At 43.3% G+C, this 17,761-nt stretch overlaps 1 protein-coding gene across 25 annotated transcripts in view; it reads right to left on the bottom strand.

Moving 5' to 3' along the window:
* CENPC (centromere protein C) overlaps window positions 1-17,761 on the bottom strand; it is a 295,773-nt gene that overhangs the window by 87,744 nt on the left and 190,268 nt on the right. For all 25 annotated transcript variants that reach the window (XM_075203541.1, XM_075203629.1, XM_075203558.1 and 22 more), the window contains one exon: window positions 199-826. In XM_075203541.1, the coding sequence (XP_075059642.1) occupies window positions 199-826 (628 nt within the window). The remainder of the gene's footprint in view (window positions 1-198; window positions 827-17,761) is intronic.

Below are 17,761 nucleotides of genomic sequence, written 5' to 3'. Positions count from 1 at the left end.
GTCCTAACACAAAAAAACACAATACAATATATTAAGACTCACTTCAAAGTAAAACAAGAGTAATGCAAGTGTAATGCTAAATATTTTGAACCTGCTTTTTGGTCACCATACTTTCACGAAATTTTCAAAGAGATTCATTTGACAATGTGTGTGACTTTAACCTATGCCAGAAAAAACAAAACAAAACACATTACTTACTGGAGATCCGTGGTCTGTGGTTGTGATTTTCGACTTTCCTCTGCATTTGTACCAACGTCTATACTTTCAGTATCAAGTTGTCTGCAGTCTTCAAAATCTGCTAATTCTTTAGATTTATTTTTTCGAACATACTTTACTTTTCTTTTAGGAGACACGTGTTCATCTTCTTCATCAACATGTTTTCGTTTAAGTGACATATTTTGTTTTATATGACAAACACCCTGAACAGTGGAGGTCTGTGAGAAATTACTGTCACTTTGCAAGTTGTTATCTAAACCCTTATCTGGAGTGCTACCACATTCAATAGGCAAATCACCTTTTCCAGCACTACGTCTTTTAGACATTACTTGTTTTTTAGGTTTTGAAGACATGTTTGGTTTTGATATCTTTTTCACTTGTGCAGAATCCAAAGATTTGGAATTTTCATTGGCTTTGATCTTTTGTTTTTTTATTCCTTTGTTTGTTTTTGATGTCTGCATAAATTTTTCTTGTTTTTCTTTTTTTTTTTGATCTTTCATTTCAGATTTTGGAGAATGCTTTGATATGTTTTTGTTGTTATCTTCTGTGTTATTTTCTTTTGTTTGCTTTTTCCCTTTTGAAATCACTGTTGATGCCGAACAACCCCCTTCTGAAAAATATATATGGGAGATCTGTTGTCAATTCTATGCCAAAATTATTATTCTTTTCCTGAATTAAGCTAAAAACATAAATGTCAGCAATATTTCTGAACGTATAACAAGCAATATCAAAATGACATTATAAACACAATGGGGCATATTCAATTCTTTAGAATCCCCGCGGCGTTAAAAATATTATCGTAATTACGATAATAGTAAGCTGGATTTCAGCTTGCACCTCCCTGAGCCGCGAGCTGAAATCCAGCGAAAAAACTACTGTAATAACAGTATTTACACGCACTATTACCGTAATAACAGTAATAATGCGCGCACCGCAAGATTTTTGGCTATAACGCCAAGAATTGAATATGCCCCTAAAACTCATCTAAACATGTGATTTATTAATTTACTAAATATGCATATTTTTCCCACTAGCTACATATAAGTTATAGACATAACCTTGAAAACTTATATGTTGCATTGTGAAATATATTATTGTCCTACTAATTCTGGCTGAAGAGGCATAAAAAAAGCCATTTAAAAATGGTTTGTTGATTGTTAGTTGCATTTTGTTGCTGAAAGAGAAAAATTTGGGTGTATGATGAAGAGAAGACCCCCTCTTTATTAGAATTCTGTTAAGCAAAGCCAGTTTGTCTGGCTTTGAAATATGACCTACACAGACCATTGCTTGGCCAGGTTTCAGTGCAATGGCCTTTTGTAATTTACATCTTTTAATTACAATCACATCCTGTACTGGGTCTGTCTTTGGGTGCAAAGGGAGTAGAGTTTGTGTTTGGTGGAAAAGGCTTAAGTTTGGAAAGAGACTTCTTTCACTACTCTTGTTCTAATTGTGACACAAATTAAAACACAAGCCTGTTCTCAAAGAGTTATTGGCCAATATAATAACACTTCTCTAACTGTTGGGAGCAGTACGGTCACTGCCCGTTATATCTGGTTTTAACTTAGATGATCTGTTTGTATATTGGATCTCTTGATATATGCCGGCCGGCTATACAAACTTTTATACTGTGTTATATAGAATCTATGTTTTATTGTACTATCTGCGATTAAATATATACTCTTTTGATGTCTTCAAATATCTCCTATTGCTTTTAATGGACTCTCCAGGTAGAATCATTGAGTTATAATAATAGTGATCTTCGCAGCGCAATGTGTCTTGTTTGTTTTGGTTGATAAACACATATGTGTGATAGTGGTTGTTGTGCAATAGACCACGAGTGCAGCAGCGGAGATCTGTATTATCCCCTCTCTGTATATCTATATCAATACATAATATTTATGCACTAACTTCTTAGACATTTATCTTGTGCTCATTCCTCCGCCTACACAGTGTGCGCCATTAACCCTTAGTGGGATTTTTCTGTTTCTCTTAAAACTTAAGTTTGGAAAAGTCAGATTGAGTAAGACAATGATATGTATGGTGTTAGATTGATTATGTTGAATAAATAGGAATAAACTGTTTAATTGTTGTAACATGATGAATGTGATATTGTTAGTGTAAATGCATAGCAAGTAATATTGTTAGTTTACTTAGAAAGTGACATGGAAGATTAGAATGATTGTTTTGGGAAAGTTTTGTAGAAAGCTATTACATAGAAAAATATTGTATGGTTTTGGGAAAGTGTAGCAGGAAATGATTATATTGATCAGGGTTAAGTTTTGCATAAATCATTTGATAAAGAATACAGCTAAGATCAGGACTTAGGGCCTGGTTCATTAAGGATCTTAAATGAAGAGGTATCTTATTTCAGTCTCCTGGACCAAACCATGTTACAATGCAAGGGATGCAAACTAGTTTTCTGTTTTCCACATTAAGTTAAATACTGACTGTTTTTTTCATGTAGCACGCAAATACTTGATAGCTTATTTGAACACTGAAATTTAAAGTTGATATTTGAGTGCTACATGAAAAAAACAGTTAGTATTTAACTTATGTGCAAAACAGAAAACTAGTTTGCGCCCCTTGCATTGTAACATGATTTTGTCCAGGAGACTGAAATAAGATACCTCTTCATTTAAGATCCTTAATGAATCAGTCCTTTAGATTGGAAAGACTGTTAAACAGAAGATAAGAAAGTGAAATAGTTGAGATAAAGGAGATTTGTACTAAGTTCTGCACATATAGATTAGTGCTAAATAAATTGACTGGAGAAAATGTGGTCTGGAAAATCCTCCATTTTGCAACCCCCCCACTTCCAACTAACATCTACATAAATACATACATGCAAACACTGAAATCGGATATACATACATATACATGTATAGTACTACCATGTTTACTTAATAAAATAGATAGGAAAGGTACATTTACACATAGGAAAAGCAGCTGAAGTAGGCAATGCATTGTATTTTATGTAAAATGTATTAAGATTTCTACACTATTTCTACACTATGTGTAAAGACTGTTACTGAAAATATCGATTACTAATAAGACGACATATTATCTTAACTGAGACTTTCTTGATATATGTATTATTCACTGTATTAGACTGTGGTAATCAGAGTAAATAATTATATTTCAATTTTTGCACTATCTGTCTAAGAACTGGGTTTAAACTGAAACCTACCCTTTGTGAGTGATAATGGAGGTAGTTATTAAATGGTTATTACGATATTAACATCAAAAGTATATTTGCCTCATCATTAGACCCTTCTGATAACAGAGAGCAATAGCAGACTCTCAAGGGAATGTAGCACCCGCTGTAGAGTCAGAAATAAATAGCCTTTTACAATGTAGAACACCTTTAACCATAAGCCAAATACCCTTCATACATACTGTAAAAGTTGGAGCTTTCAAACCTTCCCACCGTACATGTATGTGTTGACATTCAGCAACTTTCCCATCCCTGAAAGGCACATAAAAAGCAATGTACAGAATACTAAATTTAAGCCTCTTAGAGGATTTTGTGAAGTCAACACCAAGGTTAGCTCAGCTTGCTCAAAGCAAAATGATTCTAAATTAATGAACAAAAAAATCAATGTATGGATTATAGTCAAGTAATAATGGGAAACCAATGCAATTGTGGCACTGCATAAGTATCGAATTCTGTTTACACTGCAAAAGTAAAATTAAACCTCATTCACTGACAAACTATACAGCATCCACAGAGTCTAAATCTCATGTAAACTAGTAGAAAACTTGCTTTAAAATTACCAAGCAAATCAGAACTAACAAGTTACAGGATAAAGTGTGTCTGTCAGACGCCGTCCCCGCATCGCGATCAGGAAGCGGGGACGGCCGCTTGTCATTTCCGGCTCTCTCCCTCGGCCGTTTGGAAGTGCCGTTTGGGCAGGCGCAGTAGCGCACCTCAATGCCAGGCAACGGGATGCTATGTTCCAGCGCTGGTCGGCGGTCTATAATGACCTGATCACTGACCAATCATTTCTGTAGTCCCTCTATATAAATCGGACTCTGGCACTCATTAGAGTGCCAGAGCATCAGGTCCAAACCCATCTCCAGCGTCCTCTGTATTTGTAGCTTCCTTTTCCTGTATTGACCCGGCTTGCTTGACTTCTCTCCTGGATTCCGTTTTTGCTCATACGCTCTCCTGGCTAGACCTTGGCTTTTCTGACCATTCTTGCGATTCTCCCTTGGCACCATCGCCCTCTTGGTTTGACCCGGCTTGACCTGACTACCCTATATGCTATTACACCGGTGACTGTCTTGGAGAACCGCAACCTGCGCATCCCTTGCAGCGAAGTCCAAACCTCCTTGCGGGGATCCCTAGCGAAAACTAGGGGTGCGTTAGACTCTGCGCCTCCTTGTACAGTGGTGCCAATACCTGTTAGTAGCTCCATCCAGCTCGCTACCCTGACAGTGTCATTAAGAATTGACCTTTAACTGTACCAGCAGGGCTAATTTATTCAGGGTACAGCAGAGGTCCATATCTAAGACTCATACAGTTATGTCACTTGGGTGACAGATGTTAAAAGCTACAAAAAAAAAAAGATTTTAAACAGGATGCAAATTAATGACATAAATTTGCAGCATCTTGTTACATTACATACAAACTTCACTGTTTTCATAATTTAAATCACATATTTTGGTCATGTAAAAAAAAACAACTGTTGTTAAAGTAAATTATTTTACATAATATTTTTACTAAATACGCTACACCATGATAACACATGGAAGCAGAGAGAACCATCTGCCAACTTAAGAAAAAAAAGAGTATATGTATCATTAACACGGCCAGAGATAAACGCATACATTTTTAAATTAATAACTGAAATTTTATACAGCAATAGTCATGATTGTCAATAAAAAAAAATAGAACTAAAAAATGATTTGCATAAATCAGTGTCTATATAGTTCTCTGGCAGTCTCTGCAGTCTCACTGTGAAGTCAAGCAGTTTTACTGACTGTCATAGAAATCATAAAGTAATCATGACACATCACATGACATGCCACCTCTTGTCTTAGGTTCCAGCAGATCCATTTTTAAATGGTACACAGAGTATACTTAACACCAGCCAGGATGCACACGACGAGACTGCGCACCTTTGCAGAGTGCCCTGAGTGCGATAACCCTGAGGGCACTTTTTGGCATCTTTTATGGTCATGCCCAGTTGTCCAATCCTTCTGGGGCCAAATATGGAACTGTATCTTTTCCACACTACTTGTGACTCTTTCTTTATGGCCTAAGATCTGTCTGTTTGGCATTACACTACAAAAGAATTTGAAGAACTCACTCTTCAAATATATATGTAACTTAGCATCCCTGGCTAAGATTATTATAACTAGAGGGTGGATGGCGGCTGAACCATCTAGCGTAACTCACTGGATCAATCCAGCTACTAAAGTATGGGGGCATGAGAGGTTAATGTATGCATAAATACCATAAGATATGGCACCACTGGTAGGAATCAAGTTATGTTATCCACCCTCATCAGGATTGATATGGTTAAATTGGGGAATGACAGGGAGTTAACTCTCAGCCTTGTGCACCTTTAATAGATTTGACCTGAAGTGCAATTTCTAAAAGTTATAAAAATTTTCAGCTTTAATTTTTAGGGTATTTACATCCAAATCAGGTGAATGGTATAGGAATTACAACGTTTTCTATATGTGCCTCCCACTTTTTAAGGGACCAAACGTAATGGGACAATCGACTCAAAACCTATTTCACGGACAAGTGTGGGCTATTCCCTCGTTATTTCATCATCAATTAAGCAGGTAAAAGGTCTGGAGTTGATTCTAGGTGTGACATTTGCATTTGGAATCTGTTGCTGTCGACTCTCAATATGAGATCCAAAGAGCTGTCACTATCAGTGAAGCAAGCAATCATTAGGCAAAACAAACCCATCAGAGATAGCAAAAACATTAGGTGCAGCCAAATCAACTGTTTGGAACATTCTTAAAAAGAAAGAACGCACTGGAGAGCTCAGCAACACCAAAAGACCCGGAAGACCACGGAAAACAACTGTGGTGGATGACAGAAGAATTTTTCCCTGGTGAAGAAAAACCCCTTCACAACAGTCAAATCAAGAACACTTTCCAAGAGGTAGGTGTATATGTGTCAAAGTCAACAATCAAGAGAAGACTTCACAGGAGTGAATATAGAGGGTTCACCACAAGATGTAAACCATTTGTGAGCCACAAAAACAGGAAGACCAGATTAGAGTTTGCCAAACAACATCTAAAAAAGCCATTACAGTTCTGGAACAACACCCTATAGACAGATGAGACAAAGATCAAATTGTACCAGAGTGATGGGAAGAGAAGAGTATGGAGAAGGAAAAGAACTGCTCATGATCCAAAACATACCACCTCATCAGTGAAGCATGGTGGTGGTAGTTTCGTGGCGTGGGCATGTATGGCTGCCAATGGAACTGGTTCCTTTGTATTTATTGATGATGTGACTGCTGACAAAAGCAGCAGGATGAATTCTGAAGTGTTTCGGGCAATATTATCTGCTCATATTCAGTCAAATGCTTCAGAACTCATTTGATGGCACTTCATACTGCAGAAGGACAATGACCCGAAGCATACTACAAAAGCAAGAAAATAGTTTTTTAAGGCTAACAAGTGGAATGTAATGCAATGGCCAAGTCAATCACCTGACCTGATGTCACTCACCGGACTGTGAGTGCTTCTTCCCGGACATTTAGGAACCGTGGCCGTCCTCCATCCTGAGGGACTGCGCATGCGCAGCCCTTTCTATACCTCCAGTGTATGTTCCTTTAACTTAATTGGCAGATCAGGCAACCTCCCTATATTAAGCACCTGTGGTCATCACCACATTGCCTGATCTTGGAGTCTCATTCCCCATGAGTCTCTGAAGGTGTTCCTGTGTTTCCTTGTTTATTCAGCCCTGCTGATTCCTGTGGTTTCCAAACCACTTCTACCTCTGTGGTTTCCAAACCACTTCTGCTACTGTGGTTCCCATACCACTTCTACCATCTACTGAATCATCGTGACTGTGAGCTGATTCCTATCCGCTGCCTCCGTGCACTACAGTCTTCTAATCACTTCAACTCTACCATGTATCATTGGGACTGTTAGCTGATGCCTATCCGCTGCCTCCGTGCATTACAGGCTTCAACCACATCCACTCACCTGTTCATGATTGTGACTGCCAGCTGATTCCTATCCGCTGCCTCCGTGCACTACAGGCTTCAACCTGCAACTCGTCTGTGTTTCATCATCGTGACTGCTAGCTGATTCCTATCCGCTGCCTCCGTGCACTACAGTCTTCAACCTGCAACCCGTCTGTGTTTCATCGTGACTGTTTGGCTGATTCCTATCCGCTGCCTCGGTGCGCTTCAGTCTTCAGTCCTCGTCAACGCTCCCGTGTTTCCTTGAGTCTGCCTCCACTATTGCTACCCGCTATTCTCCGTGATCAACAGTGCCTGTTCAACTCTGCTCTCCCGTGTCCCATCGTTACTGCACCTGCTGGTTGCTATTGGCTACCTCCGTGTTCCCGCAGAGACCCGCTGCTGCTACTCCTCAGCACTACTCATCCATCTACTGCTGATCCGCTCTCCACGCTTTCCTGTGTTCCCTGCTGGTCTACCTTCCCGTGCGCTGCACCTACTAGACCACCGCTTCACCCATCCAGGGACTTCGCATCCTGCCGGCCTCCTGCCGTTCAGGTATCTCTGCACTCCTGTCTGACTGCCTCCTGAACCACGGTATGCATACTTCTCATTGACTGTGCTGTGTATTGCATACCTTGCTGGACTGTGTTGGTTCTCCTCTGGAGTGTGCTATCCGCTGAGTCTATTGCCATCATTGACTGTGTTATCTTATGCTGGACTACTTCAAGAGACTTTCTATATTGGCAGTATTGTTCAGTCATTTATACATTTATATTGTGCATATTACTGTGGATCAAAGTCAAGGTGCCCGTGTATATATTGTGTTGCAGTCTCTCCCCGTGCACCTCCTCACATATATATTCAGTAGTACAACTTGCTAGTGGCAGACCACTGACTCCTGTTTACAGTTTCACCTGTTCCAGTATCCTCTCACATAGCAGTGGTACAACTTGCTAACGCAGACCACTGACTCCCCGGATATCTCCACTTGGATTCCATTCCTTCACTCAGACAGCGGTACAACTTGCTATCCGCAGACCGCTGACTCTCATCACCTCCTCGTTTCTGTTGGACATTCCTCCTCACTATAGCAGTGGTACAACTTGCTACCGCAGACCACTGACTACCTTCACGTGTCCTTTGTCCATACAGTTCCTCGTGTATTACTACCTCCATATTGCCAGTGCTGCTAGTCATAGACTTTCCTGAGCATCTCATCATCTGCTATTTCCTGTTCCGTGATCACCCTGCTACCAGAGTACCATATTACCACCTATACTGCTCTGGTAAGCCTATCACCTGGTGATCCCTGGGTAAAGACTCCTAGTGCCCGTGACAGTAAGATCAGGCCATGACAGACCCAGATACGGAACCTACTGCTAAAGAGATGCTGCAGCTTCTGGTCAGTCGTGTGGAGCAACAGGATGCTCGCCAACAGCTGTTACTTCAATGTTACCAATCGTTAACCTCCCAAGGAACATCTGGACAGACTGTTACAGCTAGTATTGAAGCTCCTGTGCTTTCCTCCGTTTCCCCAGTGCCATCCCAGGTGTCTACAGCTCCTACGCTTCACCTGCCTACTCCGTCAAAATATGACGGGGACCCCAAAACTTGTAGAGGTTTCCTTAACCAATGTTCAGTCCATTTTGAACTCCAACCTCAAAATTTTTCTACCCATCGTTCCAGAGTGGCCTATCTTATCTCATTGTTTTCTGGACAAGCCCTGGCTTGGGCCTCCCCTCTGTGGGAAAGAAACGATCCAATTCTACAAGATAGTGCCAAATTCATTTCCACGTTCCGAAGTGTGTTCGATGAACCAGGTCGTGTGACCTCCGCTGCTTCCAGCATTCTTCGTTTGCGACAAGGCTCCCATACAGTAGGACAGTATGTCATTCAATTTAGGATCTTAGCCTCTGAACTTCAGTGGAACACTGAAGCATTAGTTGCCGCCTTCTGGCAGGGGCTCTCCGATAAAATTAAAGATGCACTGACTACCCAAGAGCTTCCTTCGTCACTAGAAGATTTGATCTCTCTTTGCCATCGTGTAGACATGAGATTTCGTGAAAGAGAATCTGAGAAAACAACTTCTGCTAAAGCACCTCTTCGTTTAAACCCTCAATTTCGTCCAGTTTCACCTTCTGTGATTCCCATGGAGATAGGACGTTCCAAATTATCTTTAGAAGAGAGGAAACGAAGAGTAAAGAATAGACTCTGTATCTATTGTGCTGATTCCACACATATGCTCAGTTCTTGCCCTAAGAAATCGGGAAATGCCAGGCCCTAACTAGTTCTGGAGAGGTGAAGTTAGGGTCCCTGGAGTCCTCTCCATTGTCTATGAAATCTAAAGTCTGCGCTTTCGATGTTACGATTTCCTTTGCTACTAAATCCTTTGAGTCACAGGCATTGATTGATTCCGGAGCAGCAGGAAATTTCATTTCTAAATCACTAGTGAATCAATGGTCCCTACCAGTGATCACTTTAAAAACACCCATTACTGTGACGGCTATAGATGGATCACGTCTCATCAATGGTCTCATCACCCAGAGTACGTCTCCAGTAACCCTTCAGATTGGTGTACTACACCATGAAGAAATTTCGTTTTTAATTCTTCCTGTTACGACAAGTCCGATTGTCTTAGGCCTTCCATGGCTTCAATGTCACTCTCCCCAGATTGACTGGCGCACCCCTCAAGTTACGTCTTGGGGGCCTGAATGTCACCATCGTTGTCTCTCTCAAGTTATTCCTCTTAAAGTACAGCAATCTTCCATCTCATCTTCCTCCCCGGGACTCCCTCCTCAGTATGCTTCATTTGCCGATGTGTTTGATAAAGCTCAGTCTGAACGTCTTCCTCCTCATCGTTCTTGGGATTGTCCGATCGACCTTCTACCTGGCAAGACTCCTCCCAGGGGTCGGGTCTATCCTCTCTCGTTACCTGAAACTCAAGCCACATCTGAGTACATACAGGAGAATCTCCAGCGTGGGTTCATTCGACCTTCCACCTCTCCCGCTGGAGCTGGGTTCTTCTTCGTCAAAAAGAAGGATGGATCATTACGCCCTTGTATAGATTTTCGTGGACTCAACGCCATTACTATCAAGAATCGGTATCCCATTCCGCTGATCACTGAGCTATTTGATCGCATCAAGGGAGCTCGGATATTTACTAAGTTGGATCTTCGTGGTGCCTACAATTTAATTAGAATCCGTTCCGGTGACGAATGGAAGACCGCGTTTAACACCAGAGATGGGCATTACGAATATTTAGTAATGCCCTTCGGGCTGTGTAATGCCCCCGCGGTTTTCCAGGGTTTCATCAATGAGATCTTTCGGGACTTATTATATGTATGTGTCGTTGTCTACCTGGACGACATATTGATCTTCTCACAGGACCTGCCTTCTCATCACCAACATGTGGCAGAGGTCCTCTCCAGACTACGGAAAAACTCATTGTTCTGTAAATTGGAAAAATGTTCATTCGAGTTACCCCAGATTCCATTCTTGGGGTATATAGTTTCCGGAGTTGGCCTGAAGATGGATCCAGACAAAGTAAATGCTGTACTACATTGGCCTCAGCCAACTACTCTTCGTGCCATCCAGCGTTTTTTAGGTTTTGCCAATTACTATAGACGCTTCATTCAAGACTTCTCATCCATTGCTTCTCCCATTGTGGCCTTAACTCGGAAAGGGGCTAATACTAAGCAATGGTCATCTGAGGCTCTCCAAGCCTTTCAAATCCTCAAAGAGTCCTTCTCGTCTGCTCCCATTCTGCGACAACCTGATGTGACACTCCCCTTCTTCCTAGAAGTAGATGCCTCTAATGTGGGCTTAGGAGCTATTCTCTCCCAACGCTCGGAGCAACAAAAATTACATCCTTGTGCCTTCTACTCTCGGGGTCTTCTGCCCGCAGAGAAAAACTATACTATCGGGGACAAGGAGTTGCTGGCCATCAAAGCTGCATTAGAGGAATGGAGATACTTGTTGGAAGGAGCTCGCCATCCGGTGACGATCTTCACGGATCATAAGAACTTGTCATATTTGCAATCTGCTCAATGCTTGAACCCTCGTCAAGCAAGATGGTCTCTTTTCTTTTCCCGTTTTGAATTAATTATAACCTTCAAACCAGCTGCTAAGAACAAGAAAGCTGACGCTCTATCTCGAGCTTTTGTGACGTCCTCTGATGTAGAAGAGGTTCCCAACCATGCTATTCTAGACCCCAAATGTATTTCTCTGGCTGCTTCATCCACCAAAATGCTACCATTTGGGAAGACCCTCGTGCCTCCTACTCTGAGGAGGAAAATCCTTTCGTGGTTCCATGCCTCTCGTTTTTCTGGACACGCCGGTGAACATAAGACCTTTGAGATTCTCTCTCGTAGTTACTGGTGGCCTTCAATGAGGAGAGACGTCAAAGAGTTTATTGCTTCCTGTGATTTATGTTCTCAGTTCAAATCCTCCCGCAGAACTCCAGCAGGGTTGCTGCGACCACTACCCATTCCGTCCAAGCCTTGGACCCATATTAGTATGGATTTCGTTACTGATTTGCCACCAAGTAAGAATCACAATACTATTTGGGTAGTGGTAGACAGATTTTCGAAGATGGCTCATTTCGTCCCTCTGTCCGGTTTACCTTCCTCGTCTACTCTGGCTGAACATTTCATTAAAGAAATCTTCCGCATCCATGGATGTCCGTCTGAGATTGTGTCAGATAGAGGAGTACAATTCGTTTCCAGATTCTGGCGGGCCCTTTGTAAAACCTTGGGCATACGATTAGCACTCTCATCGTCTTACCATCCGCAATCTAACGGACAAACGGAACGAGTCAATCAAGATCTTGAGACTTTTATTAGGATGTTCTCTTCAGCCAACCAAGACAACTGGGTAGAATTGCTCCCTTGGGCTGAATTCGCCCATAACAACATGTACCATGAGTCATCATCCAAAACTCCATTCTTTGTGGTCTACGGTCACCATCCGTCTTTTCCGGAATTTCCTGCCCTCCCGCCCACCCAAGTTCCTGCTGTGGAGACTGCTTGTCAGACCTTCAAAAATATCTGGTCTCAGGTCAAAACCTGTTTAAAGAAGACATCTAACAAATATAAGTCTTTCGCAGATAAGAAGAGGCGGGCTATTCCACCACTAAAAATTGGAGATCGTGTCTGGTTATCTACCAAAAATATTCGTTTGAAGGTTCCATCTATGAAATTCGCCCCTCGTTTTATTGGTCCATATAGGATCATTCAAGTTATCAATCCAGTATGTGTTAAACTTCTTCTTCCTAAGAATCTTCGGATTTCCAATGCCTTCCATGTGTCCTTGCTCAAACCTCTCATCATCAACCGTTTCTCGACTCCTCCCTCAGCACCGCAGCCAGTTCAAGTTCATCAGGAGGAGGATTTCGAGATTACTGAGGTATTGGATGCAAAAATTTCGCGAGGAGTCCTCCGTTTCCTCGTTCATTGGAAGGGCTTTGGTCCTGAGGAGCGTTCATGGATCAAAGCTGAAGATCTTAATGCTCCTGCCCTTCTGAAGAAGTTTTATTCCAAAAATCCGGACAAGCCCGGTTCCAGGCGTTCTGTGCCCACCTTTAAAAGGGGGGGTACTGTCACTCACCGGACTGTGAGTGCTTCTTCCCGGACATTTAGGAACCGTGGCCGTCCTCCATCCTGAGGGACTGCGCATGCGCAGCCCTTTCTATACCTCCAGTGTATGTTCCTTTAACTTAATTGGCAGATCAGGCAACCTCCCTATATTAAGCACCTGTGGTCATCACCACATTGCCTGATCTTGGAGTCTCATTCCCCATGAGTCTCTGAAGGTGTTCCTGTGTTTCCTTGTTTATTCAGCCCTGCTGATTCCTGTGGTTTCCAAACCACTTCTACCTCTGTGGTTTCCAAACCACTTCTGCTACTGTGGTTCCCATACCACTTCTACCATCTACTGAATCATCGTGACTGTGAGCTGATTCCTATCCGCTGCCTCCGTGCACTACAGTCTTCTAATCACTTCAACTCTACCATGTATCATTGGGACTGTTAGCTGATGCCTATCCGCTGCCTCCGTGCATTACAGGCTTCAACCACATCCACTCACCTGTTCATGATTGTGACTGCCAGCTGATTCCTATCCGCTGCCTCCGTGCACTACAGGCTTCAACCTGCAACTCGTCTGTGTTTCATCATCGTGACTGCTAGCTGATTCCTATCCGCTGCCTCCGTGCACTACAGTCTTCAACCTGCAACCCGTCTGTGTTTCATCGTGACTGTTTGGCTGATTCCTATCCGCTGCCTCGGTGCGCTTCAGTCTTCAGTCCTCGTCAACGCTCCCGTGTTTCCTTGAGTCTGCCTCCACTATTGCTACCCGCTATTCTCCGTGATCAACAGTGCCTGTTCAACTCTGCTCTCCCGTGTCCCATCGTTACTGCACCTGCTGGTTGCTATTGGCTACCTCCGTGTTCCCGCAGAGACCCGCTGCTGCTACTCCTCAGCACTACTCATCCATCTACTGCTGATCCGCTCTCCACGCTTTCCTGTGTTCCCTGCTGGTCTACCTTCCCGTGCGCTGCACCTACTAGACCACCGCTTCACCCATCCAGGGACTTCGCATCCTGCCGGCCTCCTGCCGTTCAGGTATCTCTGCACTCCTGTCTGACTGCCTCCTGAACCACGGTATGCATACTTCTCATTGACTGTGCTGTGTATTGCATACCTTGCTGGACTGTGTTGGTTCTCCTCTGGAGTGTGCTATCCGCTGAGTCTATTGCCATCATTGACTGTGTTATCTTATGCTGGACTACTTCAAGAGACTTTCTATATTGGCAGTATTGTTCAGTCATTTATACATTTATATTGTGCATATTACTGTGGATCAAAGTCAAGGTGCCCGTGTATATATTGTGTTGCAGTCTCTCCCCGTGCACCTCCTCACATATATATTCAGTAGTACAACTTGCTAGTGGCAGACCACTGACTCCTGTTTACAGTTTCACCTGTTCCAGTATCCTCTCACATAGCAGTGGTACAACTTGCTAACGCAGACCACTGACTCCCCGGATATCTCCACTTGGATTCCATTCCTTCACTCAGACAGCGGTACAACTTGCTATCCGCAGACCGCTGACTCTCATCACCTCCTCGTTTCTGTTGGACATTCCTCCTCACTATAGCAGTGGTACAACTTGCTACCGCAGACCACTGACTACCTTCACGTGTCCTTTGTCCATACAGTTCCTCGTGTATTACTACCTCCATATTGCCAGTGCTGCTAGTCATAGACTTTCCTGAGCATCTCATCATCTGCTATTTCCTGTTCCGTGATCACCCTGCTACCAGAGTACCATATTACCACCTATACTGCTCTGGTAAGCCTATCACCTGGTGATCCCTGGGTAAAGACTCCTAGTGCCCGTGACAGTAAGATCAGGCCATGACAGACCCAGATACGGAACCTACTGCTAAAGAGATGCTGCAGCTTCTGGTCAGTCGTGTGGAGCAACAGGATGCTCGCCAACAGCTGTTACTTCAATGTTACCAATCGTTAACCTCCCAAGGAACATCTGGACAGACTGTTACAGCTAGTATTGAAGCTCCTGTGCTTTCCTCCGTTTCCCCAGTGCCATCCCAGGTGTCTACAGCTCCTACGCTTCACCTGCCTACTCCGTCAAAATATGACGGGGACCCCAAAACTTGTAGAGGTTTCCTTAACCAATGTTCAGTCCATTTTGAACTCCAACCTCAAAATTTTTCTACCCATCGTTCCAGAGTGGCCTATCTTATCTCATTGTTTTCTGGACAAGCCCTGGCTTGGGCCTCCCCTCTGTGGGAAAGAAACGATCCAATTCTACAAGATAGTGCCAAATTCATTTCCACGTTCCGAAGTGTGTTCGATGAACCAGGTCGTGTGACCTCCGCTGCTTCCAGCATTCTTCGTTTGCGACAAGGCTCCCATACAGTAGGACAGTATGTCATTCAATTTAGGATCTTAGCCTCTGAACTTCAGTGGAACACTGAAGCATTAGTTGCCGCCTTCTGGCAGGGGCTCTCCGATAAAATTAAAGATGCACTGACTACCCAAGAGCTTCCTTCGTCACTAGAAGATTTGATCTCTCTTTGCCATCGTGTAGACATGAGATTTCGTGAAAGAGAATCTGAGAAAACAACTTCTGCTAAAGCACCTCTTCGTTTAAACCCTCAATTTCGTCCAGTTTCACCTTCTGTGATTCCCATGGAGATAGGACGTTCCAAATTATCTTTAGAAGAGAGGAAACGAAGAGTAAAGAATAGACTCTGTATCTATTGTGCTGATTCCACACATATGCTCAGTTCTTGCCCTAAGAAATCGGGAAATGCCAGGCCCTAACTAGTTCTGGAGAGGTGAAGTTAGGGTCCCTGGAGTCCTCTCCATTGTCTATGAAATCTAAAGTCTGCGCTTTCGATGTTACGATTTCCTTTGCTACTAAATCCTTTGAGTCACAGGCATTGATTGATTCCGGAGCAGCAGGAAATTTCATTTCTAAATCACTAGTGAATCAATGGTCCCTACCAGTGATCACTTTAAAAACACCCATTACTGTGACGGCTATAGATGGATCACGTCTCATCAATGGTCTCATCACCCAGAGTACGTCTCCAGTAACCCTTCAGATTGGTGTACTACACCATGAAGAAATTTCGTTTTTAATTCTTCCTGTTACGACAAGTCCGATTGTCTTAGGCCTTCCATGGCTTCAATGTCACTCTCCCCAGATTGACTGGCGCACCCCTCAAGTTACGTCTTGGGGGCCTGAATGTCACCATCGTTGTCTCTCTCAAGTTATTCCTCTTAAAGTACAGCAATCTTCCATCTCATCTTCCTCCCCGGGACTCCCTCCTCAGTATGCTTCATTTGCCGATGTGTTTGATAAAGCTCAGTCTGAACGTCTTCCTCCTCATCGTTCTTGGGATTGTCCGATCGACCTTCTACCTGGCAAGACTCCTCCCAGGGGTCGGGTCTATCCTCTCTCGTTACCTGAAACTCAAGCCACATCTGAGTACATACAGGAGAATCTCCAGCGTGGGTTCATTCGACCTTCCACCTCTCCCGCTGGAGCTGGGTTCTTCTTCGTCAAAAAGAAGGATGGATCATTACGCCCTTGTATAGATTTTCGTGGACTCAACGCCATTACTATCAAGAATCGGTATCCCATTCCGCTGATCACTGAGCTATTTGATCGCATCAAGGGAGCTCGGATATTTACTAAGTTGGATCTTCGTGGTGCCTACAATTTAATTAGAATCCGTTCCGGTGACGAATGGAAGACCGCGTTTAACACCAGAGATGGGCATTACGAATATTTAGTAATGCCCTTCGGGCTGTGTAATGCCCCCGCGGTTTTCCAGGGTTTCATCAATGAGATCTTTCGGGACTTATTATATGTATGTGTCGTTGTCTACCTGGACGACATATTGATCTTCTCACAGGACCTGCCTTCTCATCACCAACATGTGGCAGAGGTCCTCTCCAGACTACGGAAAAACTCATTGTTCTGTAAATTGGAAAAATGTTCATTCGAGTTACCCCAGATTCCATTCTTGGGGTATATAGTTTCCGGAGTTGGCCTGAAGATGGATCCAGACAAAGTAAATGCTGTACTACATTGGCCTCAGCCAACTACTCTTCGTGCCATCCAGCGTTTTTTAGGTTTTGCCAATTACTATAGACGCTTCATTCAAGACTTCTCATCCATTGCTTCTCCCATTGTGGCCTTAACTCGGAAAGGGGCTAATACTAAGCAATGGTCATCTGAGGCTCTCCAAGCCTTTCAAATCCTCAAAGAGTCCTTCTCGTCTGCTCCCATTCTGCGACAACCTGATGTGACACTCCCCTTCTTCCTAGAAGTAGATGCCTCTAATGTGGGCTTAGGAGCTATTCTCTCCCAACGCTCGGAGCAACAAAAATTACATCCTTGTGCCTTCTACTCTCGGGGTCTTCTGCCCGCAGAGAAAAACTATACTATCGGGGACAAGGAGTTGCTGGCCATCAAAGCTGCATTAGAGGAATGGAGATACTTGTTGGAAGGAGCTCGCCATCCGGTGACGATCTTCACGGATCATAAGAACTTGTCATATTTGCAATCTGCTCAATGCTTGAACCCTCGTCAAGCAAGATGGTCTCTTTTCTTTTCCCGTTTTGAATTAATTATAACCTTCAAACCAGCTGCTAAGAACAAGAAAGCTGACGCTCTATCTCGAGCTTTTGTGACGTCCTCTGATGTAGAAGAGGTTCCCAACCATGCTATTCTAGACCCCAAATGTATTTCTCTGGCTGCTTCATCCACCAAAATGCTACCATTTGGGAAGACCCTCGTGCCTCCTACTCTGAGGAGGAAAATCCTTTCGTGGTTCCATGCCTCTCGT

The sequence above is a fragment of the Mixophyes fleayi genome, chromosome 1 (genome assembly GCF_038048845.1).
Source record: "Mixophyes fleayi isolate aMixFle1 chromosome 1, aMixFle1.hap1, whole genome shotgun sequence".
In the NCBI taxonomy this organism is placed as follows: domain Eukaryota; kingdom Metazoa; phylum Chordata; class Amphibia; order Anura; family Limnodynastidae; genus Mixophyes; species Mixophyes fleayi.
Note: the sequence above shows the minus strand (reverse complement) of the source record. Positions and strands in the feature narration are given on the sequence as shown.